The sequence below is a fragment of the Carassius carassius genome, chromosome 3 (genome assembly GCF_963082965.1).
Source record: "Carassius carassius chromosome 3, fCarCar2.1, whole genome shotgun sequence".
In the NCBI taxonomy this organism is placed as follows: domain Eukaryota; kingdom Metazoa; phylum Chordata; class Actinopteri; order Cypriniformes; family Cyprinidae; genus Carassius; species Carassius carassius.
Window position 1 is genome coordinate 29,398,376 of NC_081757.1, and position 20,117 is coordinate 29,418,492.

The 20,117-nt window shown below is 37.3% G+C and overlaps 2 protein-coding genes across 3 annotated transcripts; one reads left to right on the forward strand and one right to left on the reverse strand.

The window, feature by feature from the left end:
• Nucleotides 1-980: 980 nt before the first annotated feature.
• Nucleotides 981-19,657, forward strand: LOC132124586 (SH3 domain and tetratricopeptide repeat-containing protein 1). Its single transcript, XM_059535669.1, has 17 exons — nt 981-1,650; nt 2,443-2,508; nt 3,336-3,466; nt 3,558-3,663; nt 3,905-4,045; nt 4,152-4,350; nt 4,431-4,507; nt 5,024-5,219; nt 5,335-5,465; nt 11,502-12,415; nt 13,397-14,156; nt 14,717-14,897; nt 15,218-15,368; nt 16,842-16,964; nt 17,155-17,305; nt 17,591-17,787; nt 18,790-19,657. Exons 1-17 carry the CDS (start codon nt 1,506-1,508, stop codon nt 19,054-19,056), a joined length of 3,936 nt encoding a protein of 1,311 aa, XP_059391652.1. The 5' UTR covers nt 981-1,505; the 3' UTR covers nt 19,057-19,657.
• LOC132124593 (gametocyte-specific factor 1) lies at nt 5,397-9,763 on the reverse strand. Of its 2 annotated transcripts, XM_059535689.1 has the most exons (7): nt 9,628-9,763; nt 9,351-9,443; nt 9,144-9,241; nt 7,437-7,563; nt 7,260-7,343; nt 6,142-6,211; nt 5,397-5,997 (listed from the first exon to the last, which is right to left on the reverse strand). In XM_059535689.1, exons 2-7 carry the CDS (start codon nt 9,409-9,411, stop codon nt 5,910-5,912), a joined length of 528 nt encoding a protein of 175 aa, XP_059391672.1. In that variant the 5' UTR covers nt 9,412-9,443; nt 9,628-9,763; the 3' UTR covers nt 5,397-5,909. The 2 variants fall into 2 exon arrangements, with proteins under 2 accessions (XP_059391672.1, XP_059391663.1); XM_059535680.1 differs by lacking the exon at nt 9,628-9,763 and having other exon boundaries at nt 9,351-9,621.
• Nucleotides 19,658-20,117: the final 460 nt, after the last annotated feature.

Sequence of the window (20,117 nt, forward strand, 5' to 3'; positions counted from 1 at the left end):
AATAGAAATCCAACTCAGCATCTTTATAAACTATTTTCAACTGTCTTGTCCAGTTTGGTAAATGAATGTGATTGGGTCTGGATAGTATCTGAATAATGACTGATAAAAGTGGAAATTTATTGAATTTAAAATATATAGTGAAAAAAATAAAAATAAATAATCAACCAGAGACTCGATTCGCCTAATAATTCCATCCTACCATGATGGAACCTTTTTTTTCTTTTTTTTCTCCAATGTCCATAGAATACCCTTGTTCGTTCTTTTCTTGCATTGATAAGATATTGGTAAGTGGGCACACTTCTATCATAAAACACTTCAACTAATAAAAACACATTTGAAAAGGGGAGATAAGGTACATTAGGTTAGGCTTCTCTTAAAACCTAAGGCTACTGTAATAAAGAATTCATAAACTGCAGTTTTCCTGAATGCAAACAGTTACTATTTCAAGCTGGGGTCTGGGGATAAGTTCAAGACTGAACAAACTGGTTCTGTCAATCATCAGTTGTTATAATTATTAGAGTTAACATTTCTTACCGGGTCACTTTGATATTCAAATTTTTTAGTTCTTGGAAATACTGGATAATCTATGATTTTGTGACTTATTCTCATTTAGCCTATATCATGAATATGCCTGCAAAATACTTCACTGTTGTTGTGGAATTGTGGAGTTTATGTTTATGAAATAGTTAATATTGAAATCATGTGTTAATGTATTTTGTAATGTATGGATTATAAAAGCACTGAAATTGTGTGCATTATTGTTTTTAAAAAGAAATAACCTCTGCAAAAGTTGAGTAACAGATAAATGTTTGTAGACCAGTGGTAAGAAGTGTTAATGTTAAATGTTAGCTGTTTTTGCCTGATTTATCCCTTTTAATTGTTTTTGATTAACTGTATTGGAGCCAATTAGGGTCAATTTGACCCCCACTATAAAAATTGTACCCACATAAAGCTACAAGGATTTTAAAACTCCACTTTCATTTAGGCAACCAGAGAGGAAGGGGAAATGCTGACACTCTTCCTCTGAAGTTTTCTGAGTTCACCCAAATACACAGACACACACCTAGTTTACACTTATAACACGGACCCCTAGCAGTTCTGTAGGCTACACTCACACCGTGTGATTATTAACTTTTGCTGAAACTTTGCGTGCCAAGGTTTTTCCCAAGGTTATTTATTTTTAAAAACAAAAATGCTTACTGATGCCAAAATCACATAACGCACACAAACACACACACACACACACACATACACACACACATAGGTTACACCTCCAACATGTGTGTGTAAGGAGTAGCTGGACCTGTTGCCTGTGGTTCTGGACAGTCTCTTTCTTTTCTCCTTCACCGTTAAGGACACGAATCCGTGCAGTCATGTACTGTGTGATGTAACATACGCTCTCAAAATCAGTTCCGCCACCTGTGCGCTTTTATTTGGTGACAGCGCGAGGAGCGCGTGATCGACATTACTGTCCCATTCGCTTCTCCTCTCGGAGCTCTGACGGGATGTCAGCCGCGGTCCGGAGAAACTCGTCCAAAACCGAGAACGGCTTGGAGTCCGATCCGGATGGAATTCGAACGATACGCAGAGAGCCGTCGACTGAGTCCACACACAATGAATGGGATCACGTTATCGAATCTTCATCTAGAGGTGAGATTTAAAAGAAAAAAGTGTTTCTTAACATAGGCTATGTGTGATGCTGAACGTATGAAGTTGATCTTTCGTTTTGAATAATTTGTCATATTCCTATTGCACTACTGATAGGCTACTGGATAAAAAAATCTTATAAAACAGGCCTATGAAAATCATATCTCCTTTTATTACAATTTCTCAAATAGCCTATAAGTGAACACATGGGAGAATTATAAATAATTGTAGTAGTTTTTTGGTTTGAGCAGATGTAGCTCTCCAAGTGCAGAAATCTTCTAGGTATTTCTTGTTTTTGACCTTATGAACACTGAATCAGTTTTCAGTGTCCTTCACTTTCCATCCTGTTATTCTTTTGTAAAATCCCTGAAACTAACAGTCGCATCATCCTCCAGGAAGTGACATCACCGTTTTGGTGGGAAAGCAGCAGCAAAAACATCAATATATATAAGTAATGGATTTAATGGATTCTGTGAAGTTTTGCGGTATTAACTGGTTTGTCTCTAAAACATTCAAAAGATCAGTTATGAAAGTTAAGTTGACAGCCTCGTGTAAGCTACCTGAATATACAATGGTTAACAGGTTTTCATTTCCGTCCTGTTAGTCTTAAAGGTAATTAAGTTAGAAAAATTTTAGTTAAAGTGTCTGGACTTGACTACAGTACTTCTGAAACGCCAATGTAAATTTCCTTAAACTACAACAGAATTATAAAGTGTTAAAATGGTAAAGGATTACAGAAATGATCTGCATCATCGTTAATACCAAGTTTAAAGGAGTGTGTCAATTTCTTTTCAGATTTTAAGACCTTAAGAGGAAGTGTCAAAGGTACTTCAGGAGCTTCTGATGATAATATACCAACAGGTGAATCTTGCTCTCATATAAAATACCATCTTCCTCTTTAATACACTAAGACGGATGTGAATAAATCCTTATGACTTTGTGAATGGCCTCCATTGTCTTAATCAAATTATAATCTCAAATAATAATAGAATACTATGTAGAAAAACTTGGTTGACAATTCTTGGTCAGCATACTCTGAGACAAGTTTCTAAGTTAATTTATTCACCCTTATGTCATTCCAAACCTGTATGACTTAATGAAACAAGAAATGCTAAATGCTAAATAATGCTTTTGGTGACCATAGACATCCATTCTACAGTTAATGAGTGATTTCTCAATATATATTTTACGTTCCACTGTAGAAGGAAAGGGTGAGTAAATGACAGAACTTCAGTTTTTTGATGAACTATTCCTTTAATTGAACTCTGACCTGCTTTGGTGACACTCAAAAAAGAGTAACTTTCAGAGATCATACATTGGACTTTACAAATCCCTTTGACTGTCATTTATTAACCCTCTCTGTTAAACACAGCTGTGAAACATCACATGATTGTGGTCAAATACAACATCTAAACTGTGGATTGAACCACGAATATTGCTCTTGAGATGAATGTTTTAGATTAAAATTGAATAGCAGAACTAGATCTGGAATTTACAGCAGTATAAAGGTTTGGTTTATTATGTCACCTTATATTAATTTAACTGACTGGCCTCTTTACATCACTAATTCACTTTCCTTACACGTTTACTAGTGCTGACTGGAATATTTTCCATGTGTAGGCTGATCTGTTAGTGTTGGATGCAGTGGTAGATATAATGTTAACTATGTACACTGTTTCCTGTTGCAGTTTTGGCTATGCAGCTGACTATGGTGGAGGGGCCAGATCGACTTCCTGCCAATGAGGGCACACAGGAAGTGCTTTGCAGGAAACTATGTGTGCTGGAAGCTGACCTCTCAGGGGTCATGACCTTAATCTCTGTATGGTCATCCCTATTCAGACTACATTATATATACAGATGTATTTCAGATAAATACACACATTTAACATACTTGGCTCCCTGTCTTGCAGGAGTTGTCTGCTCATTTTGTATCCATCAATAGTGAGGAAAGGACTATATGTATCACCTTTAAAACACTTGAAGAAATATGGAAGTTCAGCACATACCACAAAATGGGTCTGTTGTTATTTAAATTTTATTGAAATAAATTGACAATAAAGACACTAAGAATGTTAAAGAGGATTTCTATTCATCAAAGAATCCATCATTGATAATAATAATAAGAACCAATATTAATAACTTGAGCACAAATAATAAGGGAGCATCCGATCAGCATATTAGAATGATTTCTGAAAGATCAATCAGTAATCTGCAGTGTATATTAAAATATTATGACCAAATGTGTCATTTCCACCAGGCTTCTTGGGTCAGTGTTTGGAAAACCTTCTCATGGACCAGGAGTTCTGGTTAATTTCCCTCGATCAGCATTCCGGAATTGAGATCTCAATTAAAGAAGAGACGCTAAATCTGATGTATAAAGGCTTTCTAATGCAAGAAGGTAAATAAATAGTCTTTAAGCACACTATATATTTTATATTTCATTTCAGAAACAGACAGTGAATATCATTGCTATTTGTAGTAAAACAATACTGTTTCCTTTTTAGGGTCTTTCTTTGGATGCTGCACAGCAAATCAGATGTTTGATAGCTCTACGTCAGGTAGCGACCTTTATCTGGAGAAGGGGGATATTGCTTTGTTTGAGCCTCCGTTCCTGGGATCAGGGTGGACAGTGCTGTCACTTGCAGATGGGGCTAGAGGAACCAAACCAAAACCAGCTCTGGAGCCGGTCATTCCCTTTCATGAGTATGTGTCACCTTCTGAATTTCATATGAACTTACTAACAAAATCAACAGAACACAGAACTTTTTTTTTTACTTCCCAAGGTGGTTTCTAAAGTCCTGCCCAGAGGGTATATTAGTAGGTGGTGGCAAGGACACAAGGGACCTTCCCTTTCAGATTGGTGAGAAAACGATGAAATAATTTTACTTGATTTGATTTATCCTGTTTAGTGTTTTGCAGTCGGTAAGATTTTGAAAGAAGTCTCTTAGGCTCACCACAAAAATACAGTGAAAAATAGTAATATTGTGAAATATTATTATGATTTAAAATAACAGTTTTCTATTTTAATATATTTTCAAATGTAATTTATTTCTGTGATGGCGAAGCTGAATTTTCAGCAGTCATTACTTCAGTCTCCATTGTCACATGATCCTTCAGAAATCACTGTAAAATGATAATTTAGGAATGATTTTGTGCTTAAAAAACGATTTCTTGTTGATATCGTATTAGAAATTTTCTTAATGTAGTTGAAAATGTTTGTGCTGCCTATTATGTTTTTAAGATTCTGTGATTTTGAGAACAGTATTTATTTAAAATAGAACATTTTGTAATGCACAATTAAAAAAACTGAAAAAGCTATAAAGCAACAAGTCATCACAACTGAACTCTAACACAATTGTAACAATATCTCTCACAGCAGTAGGGGTCTGTGAGGCCACGGAAGAGTATAATGCTGATAGGCCAGATGAACTGAGTTTCCAGGCTGGTGAACGCATCATCATCCTGGGCCTGCTGGTTGCCTGTTTTGATTGGTTCATGGGAAAATCGGAGAGAACTGGGGATATCGGCCTCATCAAAACCAACCTGGTCAAAGCAACCAGTTCATTTTGTGAGTAAGTGCTTGCATCACTGTATGAATATTTCAAGTAGTATTTCCGTTGTGTGGTTTATCTTAAATGACAGTTTTGCACACAATACTTTATAAGTTATCCTTTGTTTCCATTACAGATCATCAGACATATTCCTGAAAAACGAGGACAGACAAATCGCTACCTTGGATCAGGAAAAAATTAAAGAGGAAACTATTGCTTTATTGAAGAAAATATGCCAGTCTGATGTAGGCACAAACTACAAACTTGGTAAGGCCATTTTCAATATGAACATTTTAGCATTTAAAAAAAATAAATTTAGAACAGTATCTGTGCTATGAACAACATTTGTCGAAGCAAAAAAACCTACTAACAATTCTTGTTCACCAAAAAGAGGCGTTCCTTACAGACCACAGAGGTAGAATTACAGGCACAAAGCAACTATGACAACACAAAACACATCAATGAAAGTCTTGTATTCTGTATATCCTGATCATAAGCTTTCTTTTGTTTGGTGTAAACACAGCTGAGAACCTAAACCGTCTTTACTGCTCCACCTTTGGGAAACTAAACTGAAGATTAGAAAACTAATTTGTCACTGCAAGAACTAGTGGCCTATACAAGAAATGCCAAAACAAGAAACCAACACAATCAGGATTCAATGTCTTTTGTACAGGAATATTCTTGACATGGTTGACACACTATAAAAAAACCTTAAAAATCAGTACAGTTGCTTATCCAGGGAAGAACTTGTGGTGGTCTGAAACCAGCAGTCACATTACTGGAAGTGCTGGGGTTTTCCCTAATACAGAGAGAAATGTGCCGTCATGATTTTGTAGTATTAATTGAAAATTCAACCAATCTGATCAAAAGGATCCATTGCCAACTATGAATAAATGGAATCCTACATGCTACTGCATTGTTGTGAAGCTAGCTCTATACTGACCTGTCTTGAGGAAGTGATTTGGACACATCCCAGACAAAAGATGGCGCTGATGTTACATGCTTTTTCACCTCTGTAAGGCTCAGACATGATCCAATGTTAAAAAAGCCCATATTATGTTCATTTACAAATTCAAAATAGTATCTTTAGGGTATAATAATCTGCCATTAAAGCCCAATCCCAATTCTATTTTATACCCCTTCCCCTTCCAGAGTGTCAAGGGGTAGGGGAGAAAATATTCCCCTAAGGATTGGGACACCACTACCGTGACGTCACACGCCATCATTCGTCGTCTAGCTCTTACAATACACACATATATTGGTGTGCATTAGAGCCTTTAATTATCGTCCTGTATTAATGCGCTGCTTACTGACACACACACACACATATCGGAAATCGCGCAGCTCACACTTGAAAATAAACTTGTCAACGCTGCCACACGACTTTTATTAAATACAGTTTAAATACTGAATCACTACATTATATCTTCCAGAGACGAGAGGATACAGTCGCTGTTTTTAAGTAAACTCACTCTAAAAAGATAAACGCACAGACGCGAATACACACAACTTCCAATTCTTTCTTTCTCTCTCTCTTGCTCTCTGGAATAGGCAATATTTGAGAAAATGGTTTAGCGATTTCTAATTATTGGGGGGATTAGCCCCCATCAATGTCGGCAGTTATCGCCCTGATCAGACATATGCTGTGGCACTATCATGCAGTCTGTAATGATATGACGTTAGCAAATATTAGTGATTTTTTCCAAACATTTCTTTGAGTAACATGACCGTTAATATGAACTCACAATTGAATGTAACATAAAACAAATGAATACTTTTCGTTAAAATCTTTATTTATGCTAAAAAAGCTTACATTTAGGTGTCTTTTTGTCCGTTGTAGCAGCCATGTTGCCGAGATAATTCATACCCCTTCATTTGAAGTGTGGTCCCGAAAAATCTTCGTTTGAAGGGCTATCTGGCCCTTCCCCTTACCCCTTCCCCTCCAACCAAAAGAGAATCGAGACACCCCTACCCCTTCACCCCTACCCCTTCACGTAAGGGGAAGGGCTAAGGGGTAGAATTGGGATTGGGCCTAACTCAGGATACAGATCTAAGCGTTACCTTCATCCCAGTCTTCATCACACAGAGGCGCAGTCCAGGTCCTCACCGGGATTTTAAGCTTACTATCAGTGTCGTCACTGGCCACTGCCATTGAAAATTAAGCATTAAGAATTCATTATGCATGGAGTGTATCTGCAATAATCCAACATGAAGGTGAAGAGGTTGATTGGAGCTTACTGTAGGTGTCATTAACAGTGCACCGGTCCACACAGGTTGAGATGTGATGGGACAGCTCGTGTTTTCTCATCAAGTGGCGTGCATTGAATGGACAAGTCCATAATTCACCAACCAATTCAGGATGATTCTACGAATGACATTAAGATCACAGATATTTATCAGATATTCATCACGATGAAACAGAAGTCTAATTACTGATATTAAATCAGAAACTTGGTATTAACTTAGAATGACATGACAATCCACCCTGTCTGTTTGGTAAATTCATGTTATAGAATTCATCCATGCAAATGTTTAATTTCATTCATTCTTCGACCATTTGACCTCATAGTGTTATTCAAAATGTCAAAACTGGATCTTCCAGCGAAATTGGCAGCCTTCACTGTATGCTGGACCGATTATTTAGTTTGCTTAAACTATACCCTTTTCCTGTGGCTCAAGTGGTAGAGCATTGCGTAGCAGGTTGTGGGTTCGATCCCCAGGAAACACATGGTAGGTAAAAAATGTTAGCCTGAATGCACTGTAAGTCACTTTGGATAAAAGTGTCTGCTAAATGCATACATTTAATTTAATTTAATTTTCTTATAACTGATTGCAAACTAACATTCTGCCTCCATCCAATCAACAAACGACTGACAGAACATCGGCTTACACTGAACCACAAGAATAGTGTTAAATAGACTAAATGCAGAAGAACTGTGGCAACGTCTCCAAGATGCTTCAAGAAACGTACCTGCAAAGCTACAGTACTGTTAAAAGTTTTAAGCACTTGTGTAAAAATGCTGTAAAATTAGGATGCACTCAAAAATAATGCCATAAATCGATTTTCTTTATCAAATAACTTCTATTAACTAAATGAAATCAACATTTGGTGTGACCATCCTTTGCGTTCAAAGCAGCTTTTGGTCTGTAGGTGCACTTGTGGATAGTTTTTCAGTCAGCTTAGCAGGTAGGTCACTTGAAGCATCTTGGGAGATGTTGCCACAGTTCTTCTGGATTGAGTCTGTCTCAGTTTGTTCTGTTTCTTCATGTTATTCCAGACAGACTGATGATGGTGAGATCAGATCTCTGTGTGGAGCACTGGCTGCTGTCAGACTCCTTGTGCAAACAAAAATCTCACTGGAATATTATTATTAATGGCAAAATGAATACTTAGGAATGTAAACTGATATTTCCTACTGACACAGTACAGCAAAAGATAGAAATAAATGATTTTAAACCATTTTTTAGCTGGTGAAAATACTTGTTTTCTAATAATTTTGACCACCACTGTATTTAATAAATGTTTAAGCCCAGGATTTAAATTCTGCTTCATCATAGCACCATAGCTGCTTTGTGGTTGCATTCTGGTGTGGGGAAACCAATCCCATTAAGAATAAATTGATTATTATATTTAAATATAAAATAGCTGCTGAATCACTGAAATCCTTGTAAGGCACCTGTCTTACTATGGATGTCAAATTACATATTTGCCTATTTTCTCTCAAGTGGACCATTTTGTAGGCATAAGTTACATCTAGACTACTAGCCGTTTTTTAGCATTTTAATTAAGATGCTTTAAAAACTTAATATAATTGTGAGTGATCTTGTGGCCCCACTGAATGTTTACTGGTTAAGAACTGATAATAACTAACAGAACAGTGTGGGGGATGAATAAACTAAGAAGAAGTGAAAGGGATTCTGTTGTGGAGGCTTCTGCACACGCACCTTCCTGCATTTGATGAGATGGTACGGGAACCGACAGGCCCGGATCAGATGATGTGGGTCATAGGGGCACAACAGCAGTTTGTCAGGGTTGCAGAAATCTGTAAAACCCGTAATAAGGAAAGCAACTGTAAAATCATATAAACCTATGGTTTATTTAACGTTAGTGCTTATGTTATTGGCGCTCAATCAGCACTATCTGTGTTTTACCTTGAACTTCTTCCCATCGTGGAGCTGAAACAACGGGCTTCGAGTCGCTTCTCTTCGGCATCTTGCTCAGTCACTGTCCTGCGGATTTAGATACTAAAACAGAACGGCGTTATCACTACAACGGTCGTCTACAGATAGCGGTGCTCATAAAAACAACGCTTTCGTAGCGGTAGAGATAAATAATGCTCAAGATCGCGCGGGTTACTGTGTTTGCGGGTTATATTTTCACGTAAATTATAGACAAGTCAGCACTGGGCCACAACAGTTCTGAACTTACAAAGATGAGACGTTACTGCTGTATGTTCTGCCGTCGAATCAATAGTTCTGAAGCACCTGGCGCGATTTACATGATTAGGCCACATGAGGCGCTAAAGCGCAAGGAAATGAATCAGCGTGACACACAAAGCACACCCAGCTGCAGCCTGTAGATCGAGGCGGGGCTTCACGTGTAGCCCCGCCCAATACCTACTCTGATTGGTTCGTCTTTCATAGGCATACATGATAGGAAATTTGTTGATGTACGGAGTGTGTTGTTTAAAAAGCTAAAAATGCTGTGAAGTTTTGCAAAGCCTTCATTATAATGCACAGTTGTTTATTGTTAACTTGACTCACTATGTCTGATTTATTGAATCGCGAGATGTAACTTAGGACCTGTTCTGGACCAGTCAAATTCACAAATGAATCATTAGGACATTCTAAAATGCTTAACGTGAAAGTACATGGCTTAATACATTAAAACAGTGTTTTAAAAAGCCCAAAACTCAGGAAACAAATTATTAATAAAGCATTATATTCACAGAAAAGCAGATATAAGCCCAGAATATGAACGCAACGCGTTTAATTACACCTTAAGCATTTTCCTCCCATAACCTGCTTGTCTGTAAATAGAATGCTTTATTAAAAATGTTTACTGAGTTTGGTATTTTAAAAACACATCTTTGATGCATTAAGCTACGTTAAGCGTAGAATGTCCTGATTCATTACAGCTGATTGAAAAGAATCGGCTCAATAATGGTCACAAAATGTGTATCGGAGAATATACCTATTTAATATATTAATTTAATATAAATAGATGATAGGCCTACTTTATAAAGTTTATCTCAATATCTGACCGCAGTGGCTGTGAGACAACTGCACTAAAACAAGAGCAGGATGATCATGAAGTTGCGTTCGTTGCTATAGCAACAGATTACAAGTTCATCACTGAATCATCAAAATCATCACTGGCCGATAGAAATAAAAGTTTCTCGATTTCTTCACTTTAAAATAATGAGGAGCGGCATATTTTCCTGAAATAAAGGGGAGGTAAAAGTCTATGCTTTGCAATGTAGTACTAAAGAAAATGAAAGTTTCATAAAAATTGAAATGACACAGTGGTGTCATTTATCAACTGCATGACAGATAATTATATCTAATAATAATTGTCTTGTCATGCTATATAAATTAAAAAGAATACTGATACACCCCTATTTGTTTCCTTTTCATACTCTGATGATGTAATCACATTTTCAAAAATTATTTAATTCATAATTAATTCTTCTATCTGAACACCTCAATCCAATTCATTTACTAACTGTAGTGGGTTGTTCGTCTGTTAGCCTAAAGATCATCTTAATTTAGCAAAACAATCATTTCAGGGACATGGCGAGTTACAGGCTAATGTTTTTCTTCTTCTGTGCATTATAATGTATAGGCTTTGTAAAATTGCACAGCGTTTTAGCTTTTTAAACAACATACTCCTTCCTACATCAACTACGCACACATTTCCTATCATGTAGCATATGTCCATGAAAGACGATTGAACCAATCAGAGTAGGTATGGGTTTAAATATCTGTTTACATTTTTTAATTCTTTCTTAATGTTTTCCTTTAACAAACGTTTGTTTTATTTGTTTTACATACCACAGATCTACCGAAAGAAATTCCAGGTTCAGTTCAAAATGAGTAAATATCTATCCGTCTGTCTGTCTGTTGATTATTTGCTTGTTCATTCAGAGCAAATAAAATGAAACTAAGTATTACTTATTATTGAATATAATTTTATTTGTGTAAAGAGTCATTTTTGACTGATGTCTAGATTGATGCTTAGGATGGGCTAATTAAAACAATGATCTGTTTATTTCTATTTTATTTATTATTTTTTGTCTCCAGACAAGTCTCATCAGACGGAATTAAACAACCTAAAACAGAAAGCCAAACACATTTTGAGTGAGGCAGATGAGTCTCAAAGAAATGATTCTTCATCAGTCAGCAGCAAGCAACAGGTGAAGAAAGAAGCGGATGATACAGAGTCGTCCCAGGAGATCCCACGGTTTTCTGTCTGCTTGGAGCAGGACAACCCCAGACCAGATGAACATCATGCACTGCTTTCATTCTTGAGCAGACGTGATCACCAGCCAGAGTTCCTGCTTTTGTACAGGGCTTACCCAGAATTCCTCATCTCACATTTCGAGGGTCACTCTGATGAAGAGGAGATAATGGCGTATTTAGGTATAGCCCGAGAACTGGCACGAAAGAAGCGTGTCTCTTGGGCGCAGAGTCGGATTTGTTTTCTTCTTGGACAGCTTTGTGCAGGGAGGTCAAAGTTCTCTCAAGCTCGGGTTTATTATGAGGAAGCCTTGAATGTTCCCAGGGACTCTTTCACTGATATTTTTCTGCTCTCTGCCATTTACTCCAACCTGGCACTCATCTACCTAACACTGAAGAAGCATGAAAAATTTTCCAGTTTTTCAGAGCGCTTGTCTGCTTTGTTGATGGCTGTTCCTGATTGTATGTTTGGCTGTGAGGATCCTGAGGTATTAAAATATGTACTAAAAAAAGCCGTCCTGGCTAAGAATCAACCTGCTGAGGCACGGGCCTGCTTCCACCTGGCGAAGCTCCACCTGAAGCTTGAAGACGGCATGAGTGCTATCCCATTCATTGAAAGGCTTTTGATCCTTGCTGATGAAGTTCCTCACGAATGTGATGAGACATTGAGCCAAGTTTTCCTGGTGTTAGCAAGACTCTACAGTGACCAGAGACGGCCACGCTTGGCTGAAAGCTGTGCAAAGCGAGCATCACTTCAGGTGGGTGCTATAACTTGATAGTGGTTTCAGGAAGCACTTATATTATTTAAATTAAATAAAAAACACAGTGGTGGCCAAAATTATTAGAGCACTCATATTTTCGTCAGCTAAAATTGGTTTTAAGTCAGTTATTTCTGTCTTTTGCTTTATTGTGTCAGTAGGAAATATCAGTTTACATTTCCAAACATTTATTTTGATAAATTGAGACAGACTCAATCCAGAAGAACTGTGGCAACATCTCCAAGATGCTTCAAGAGACCTACCTGCTAAGCTGACTGAAAAACTATCCACAAGTGCACCTACAGACCAAAAGCTGCTTTAAACACCAAATGTTGATTTAATTTAGTTGATAGACATTATTTGATAAAGAAAATCTATTTATGACATTATTTGACAGCATCTTCATTTTATTGCATTTTTTACACAAGTGCCTAAAACTTTTAACATTATTGTAACTTGGTAGGTTTCTTGAAGTGTCTTGGAGACTATGTACACAAAAGGCCTATTTCTCTCAAATATTGTTCATAAATCTGTGTGATAGAGTGGCTTTTTATTGTGACCAGCCTAAGGCACACCTGTGCAGTAATCATGCTGTCTAATCAGCATCCTGATATGCCACACCTGTGAGGTGGATGGATTATCTCTGCAAAGGAGAAGTGCTTACTTACACAGATTTATACAGATTTGTGAGCAATATTTGATAGAAATAGGCCTTTTGTGTACATAGAAACAGTTTTAGATCTTTGAGTTCAGCAAAATGGGGACAAAAACAAAAGTGTTGCGTTTAGAATTTTGTTCAGTGTAATAAAACAACATGAAAAATTACATTATAATTATAATTACAATTATTATGATTACTTTTTCAATTAAACAATCAATTAAATAGTTAGTACAAATATTAATATATTAAATTCATTAATTCAATTTAAAAATGACCAAAACATTTCAAATATTCATGCATTCATCCATTCTCTTCCACAGGTAGGAGCCACCGTATCACACTGTCTTTGTAGTATCTCGCTATTGCTGGAAAATGCATCAGAGCTGTATGGAGTGGCCGTCCCAACACAAGTGGCTCCATACCTGACCCGTGCCGCTGCTCTAGTGTCCCCCAGCAAGGAGCCTGTGCTGGGTCATATCCACGCTCTATGCTTGTCGTGGCTCTTCCATATCCACAGCATGCCTGACAGAGCTGTTCACTACATGTCCACTGTCCTCGACCACAGCGGTGTGTCCAGCGTTGGCCAGTCAGACACTACTGCTGCTCTTCTATGGTTGGCATGGCTGTACATCTGCAACCAGCAACCCGGCACAGCTCTGGAAGTGCTAGACGCTGTGCTGTCATCGCTTCCTGAGCACTGTACTACTCAGCTGGAAGGAGTGGTTTACAACATGCGGGCCATTTCATACAGACATTCATCGGACATCCGACAGGCCGCTGAGAGTTACCGGGCTGCAGTTGAGATATGTGAGGAGTTTGAGGATAGACGTAACTGGGCCGTAGCACTGGCCAACTTTGGATTCATGTGTTTGCAAATCAAGGCAAAAAGATTGGCAGAAGAATACCTCACCCAGTCAGTGGAGCTGTTCTCTGAGCTAGAGGACGAAAAGCATGAACTCAGTTTTATTTTAGTGCTTCTTGAGTTGGGAAAACACTTTGTTTCCCAAGGAAACTATGAGAGTGGGAAGATACATTATGAATGGGCCCTGCTGAGTGCCATGTTTATCAATCACATTGATAGTAAGTGTTTATCATATTTGTATTAGTGCAAGTATCAGTATCTAGAACAGTTTGATGTAAGGAGATCTGTAGTGAGACATTACAGTTTGGCTTCTGATTGTAAGTGAACATAAAACCACAAATTACTTGATGTCAATTAATTTCTAATTAATTAATTCTTTGTCCTGAATCAATCACCCTCATTTTATTCCAGACCAATAAGACTTTTGTTCAGTGAACATATTTTTTAATTAAACCTGTGAGATTTCTGTCTGTCGAAGAAGGTCCATTCAACCTTTAGTTTGCTGTTTAAAAAAAAAATCATAAATACATCATAAAAACAATCCATAAAAAGTTGTGTTAGTAAATGATAGCAGAATATTTATTTTTGGGTGAACTATCCCTTTGATACTTGTCCCTAGTGTTGTTCATATCTGTGGACATTATTCTGAATTTAAAAAAATGCATTCATAAATTGAACCACCTGGATACATTCTATTATGTCCACATCCTGTCCAGTTTATCATCAGGTTTGCTGATCACCCGACTCTCAAAATATATTCTTCTTTGTATGACTACAGGCCAGCTGCAAGCCACACGTCACCTGTGTCAGCTTTACGAAGAGGTGTGTCCAGATGAAGCCCAGTGTATCATCTACAACGAGCACCAGCTGAACCTTCTTCAGCGGATAGGAGACAAGAGCTTAGAGGGAGAGACACTGGAGAAGATAAGCCAGCTCTACCTGAACCTGGCCACCGAGAAGTGAGACCTGCTTATATGATTTAAGAGAGATGTTCTGAACATACATTTTTCATCAAAATTACGGTTAGTTATAACTAATTGGTCATCATTCTTCAAAAATATCTTCTCTTGTAATGAACAAAACGCAATAGGTCTGGAATGACATGAGGGTGAGCAAATTATGACATTTTATTTTTTGGGTGAATTATATAATAAACTTCTCACTCCATTTATGTATCCAGGAGGGACATGAAAATGAGTTGCCAGTAGTAAGGCATCACACATTAATATAAAGCCTGACTGCAGACAGCCTTACTAAAGTCTGTCATGTCATCTTCCAGAGCCAATAGAGCTGCTTTAGATTACACCAAACGAAGCCTGGGCATCTTCATTGACTTGGGCAGAAAACGCAAGGAGGCTCTTGCCTGGTTAAAGGCGGGAAAGATTTACCACATCCTCCAACAGACAGAGCTAGTGGACCTCTATGTACAGGTGAAAGCTGCCTTCATTTGTACATTTCTCCTAACATTTGTTACTGTTACTGTTACTGGAACCATAGGCAAGTTAAATGGAAGCATAAATTAAAGATCTAAATCAAATTTAAATATTAGGTCACACTTTATTTTATGGTCCAATTCTAGCTATTAACAAACCATTAACTATGATTTTGCCTCAATAAACTCCCAATTTGCTGCTGATTAATAGTTAGTAAAGTAGCTGTTAAGTTTAGGTTTGGGGTAGGAATATAGAATATGGTCATGCAGAATAAGTGCTTCATAAGTAAACAACCTATATGTTAATAATAGACATGCTAATAGGCAACTAGGTACCGATAATAGTGAGAATTAGTCACTAAAATAAAGTGTTACCAAATATTATTATATGATTTTTGTGTATACATTATTTGTCTACATGTATTGACTGATGTAATATAATATGGTGAGAATACACTACCAACTCCTTTAGTATCTTTTATAATATTTTATTTAAGTTGCACCTTGGAGTGTGTAGATGTTTTTTTTTTGTTATTGTTGTTTTTATTTTATATAATATTTAAATTTACAGCAGCTTAAATGTATTTTTACGAAGTGTATTACTTCAATTTGAAATTTGTCATATAACTTATATATTCTATTTCAATGAAAATAGTTTCAACACTGGTGCAGGTGCAGTCTAGACAAAGTATGGCAGCTCAAAGAAGCTAAAATATTTAGATTTTTTTTAATTTTTAGCCGCTATTTCATTACCACACTTCTATTTGTGTTATTTTGTCATTTTAATGACTAAAATGTTGAAATTAACAATAGTAAGGAACGAGTAGGTGTATGTGTGTCATCACCCCGTTCTTCGGTGTGTGTGTGTTTTTGTATACAGTATGTATAATGTGTGTGTGTTTCATGGCCACAGCCGAGTGTGTTTGAGCTTTCCACAAACCTGCATGGATTTCTAGCAGCAGGACCTGTTGGAACTGCCAGCGTTAATGCAGGGAACTGAGTGCATTTTTGATTTGACTTTTTACAATGTGCCTTATTGCAACTGTAAAGAGTGTATTTAAAGACACCCTACAGATCGGTAGGAAACACCTTGGATTTAAAACACTTTGAGGATAGGCATACATTTTCTGCAGAAACACCGAAAAAAAGATGTTTTGTCTATCCTTGAGTGTTAAATGTTATAAATTGACTTGTGAATGTATGTTAGCCATGTGTACCTGTCATCTTGCAAACTGACCTCCCACGGCATTTGGATTCTGTTTTTGTTGCTGGTCTTGTGGATCCAAATAAATTTAGAAAGTGTGTGTGTGTGTGTGTGTGTGTGTGTGTGTGTGTGTGTGTGTATGTGTGTGTCTGTCTGTGGGTAAGTACCAGGTACAGTATGCCAGCCATCCCAAGATTGCATTTCAAATATGATGTTGCTGGACATTTGCTTAAGAAGTGAATTAAAGGCTTGTTCTCTATGTAACAGGTAGCCCAAGACATGGCTTTGAGCACAGGAGACACACTCTTTACCCTGGAGATGTTGGAGGCAGCTGGAGATGTGTTCTTTAACAGTTCACAGGACAGGGAGAAAGCCATCTGCTTTTACAGGGTAGGTCATGTACACGTTGTTGATGAAGAGGGAAGTCTTTCGCACTGTGTTGTTATTGCACTCTGTGACTGTCAGGTCCCTGTTATTTCCTTTATTACAGTAGTTTTTGTTAGAAAACATTAATCACAATCATAATCATTCAGTTTGTTTGTCCGTGTCCTGTGAACGTTTGTGTTTCTGTGTTCATAAGGACCGAGCCCTTCCGATCGCGGTGAAGACGAGCAGTGTGCGCTCTCAGCTGAGGCTGTGTAATAAGCTTTCAGAGCTCCTGCTGCAGCTGGGACAGTGTTCAGAGGCCATTGAGTATGCTCAAACTGCATTGGACATCAGCTTCAGTCTGGGTAGGGTCACACTCAAGTACTCTACAGTTTTGTATGTTTAATTTGTACAATATAATGTGTTCATTCATAACACTCCGGAAACATTTCCCCCTTAAACCCTGTTATGTAGAACTGTGGCTTTTAAAGTCACATTATTCAGTGTATTATACTGATTTATGATCCTTCAGAGATATCTAGTCTGTTTTGAGAATAAAGCACAAACATGGTAAATTCATGTTCAAGACAGTACACAGCCGAAAACCTTTAAAGACAGATAACAGTCTTTGCCTGTGTATTGTCTCACAGCTGATGATTTAAACGAGCGAGTGGCATTCCATCGACTCGCCACGTTGTACCATTGTCTGGGTCAGTTTGAAATGGCAGAGCACCACTTTCTAAAAGCCCTGTCCCTGTGCCCCTCACCCCTGCAGTACGATGAGGAAACCCTGTACTATGTCCGGGTTTACAAAACACTTGGAGACATCGTATTCTATGATGTAAAGGTAAGCCAGTAGACGTCTGCCGTTAGTTTAGCCAACCTCACGCTGGTCGCTATGATAAAACAAGCAGAGAGCATTAATGTGATACTGCAGTAGAATGGGAAATCAGTGTATGAATAGCTTCCTTATAGTTGTCTCTACAAATAAAGTAGGGAGAAGTGAAATTCAAACTTGAAAAAAATCAAATCAAATACTAATTCAACTCCAGATTGTAAACTGACCAGAAGGTGGCAGTCTAAATACATAATCTGTAGATTATATTTTATTCACACCTCAAAATAGAAGCTTATTCATATTCAGAATGAAAATATATTTATATTTCATTATATAGAGCACATGCTACATCCAGGCATGTGATTATATAAGGACAAAAAAGAAGGAATACTTGTTTTTCCTAGTTCAATATGATTATACAGTAGTATTAATGATACTTATTATTATTCAAAATATTACTGTTAACACTGGATCATGAGCTTCTCACTTCTAAATGAACACAGTGCAATGCTTTACTCATGTGACGACCAGTTATCAACCAACTATCACCATTTTTTATATATTCACCATTGTTTGTGTTTTACTAAAATTTGCATTTGGTGAGTTTGAATTTTGGACTATTGGTGTTCCATACACTGCTGCAAGATGCAGTGCGGAAGCTATGTTATCCATTAGGGGTATGGTATTGACAATATTCATTTTATATAATATATATAAATATTGTTTTTGTGTCAATTAGGGGTGTTGTAATGTCCTGGTATTGTCTATAACTATGATATCTCAAAATTAAAAGAACACAACACAAAACTCAATAGCAACTATCTCTTTAATCTCTTATAGAACAATAATATTTTAATCTCTTAATAAAGCAATGACTAATATTTTAATCTCCTAATAGAACAATATGAATAATATTTTAATCTCCTAAAATAACAATAGGATTACTATTTTAATCTCTTAATAGAACAGTATCTACTAGTATTGTAAATCTTCTCTCCCTCTGTATTCAAGGACCCATTTGATGCTGCTGGTTATTATCACCTGGCCTTGGCTGCTGCTATGGATCTGGGCAACAAGAGGTCCCAGCTAGAGCTGTGCACTCAGTTGGCCACCATCTATCACAACTGTCTCATGGACCGTGAACTCTCGCTGTTTTTCTACCAGCGAGCGAGAGCTTTCGCTAATGATCTCCATATTCGTCGTATCAACCTGGCACCAGACTACAGCTTCAGGACCACAGCCCAGTACAAAAACACTAGAACTGGGGCAACAAAATAGAGCTGGACTCTAATGGGATATGAAACTTCCACTGCGTGCTTTTGATTTGACTTGTGTGTGAATTTCCCATGTTTACTTTTATTTGCTGGATGTGATGTATATTAGTTGATTTACGGAATGCCTGACTCATGAGACATGTTGATTTGTCCAGCGAGTGTTTACTGGAGTGTAAGCAATACAACTTTCAGGCATTGCCCATTTGGCTCAATATCCCATGTTGGAAGAAACCAAAAACAGATACTATTTTCTTTCTTTCTTATGGAAAATAATTGCCCAAAATTGTAGAATTTGTTGTTTCTTGTTGTACATTCTGTAAAATCGTATTCCCTCTGTTGACACATGCAAGTGATGTCAGTGAACACATTTTTACCTCAAAAAAGGGCTGTTCTGTTTGTACTAAGTGCAGAGAATGACAGGAGTTATAGTTTTAAATAAACATGTTCATGCCTGGTGAAATGCATGACTTGGTTCAAACCCACCCAGCTCAGAGAAAACAAATCCACTGGCACTAGGGTCGAGTGCCTTGACGGCATTCAGATGTATGTGCTAAAAAGAGACTATGTCCCCCATGTCACCAATAAAAAGTGGATTTAATATTTAATTGCTTACAGTTTAATGTATCAAGGTCATTAATAACAATGCAAACCTTGAGTACTAGTGAGCCCTTGTCAAGATCTCACAATCAAAGTTGTACTCTTTTGGTTTTCATCAATAGATCTGCTGGTACTATCCAAGCAGTTCATTAGGCTATCACTCCAGATCAAGTCCAGATCAAATAGGGGACAGTCAGCAGAGTGCACTGGAGTAAGCTTAAATGAAGATATGTGAATGTGAGTGTTTGTGAAAGATCATTTACTTGTGTTTGATCTTTACAGTTCCTTTGTGAAAAAGAAGTACACTTTAGCATACAGTGTGAACTGAATGTATGTTTTCGCACATTTACCAGCATCTTAATTGACATTAAACTGTATAATAATTTAAATTTATATTAAATGCAATTGGTTGAATTTAAGACTGATTTGTCCAACTTAAGCACAAGTACTTTCATAATTATTTCTGTT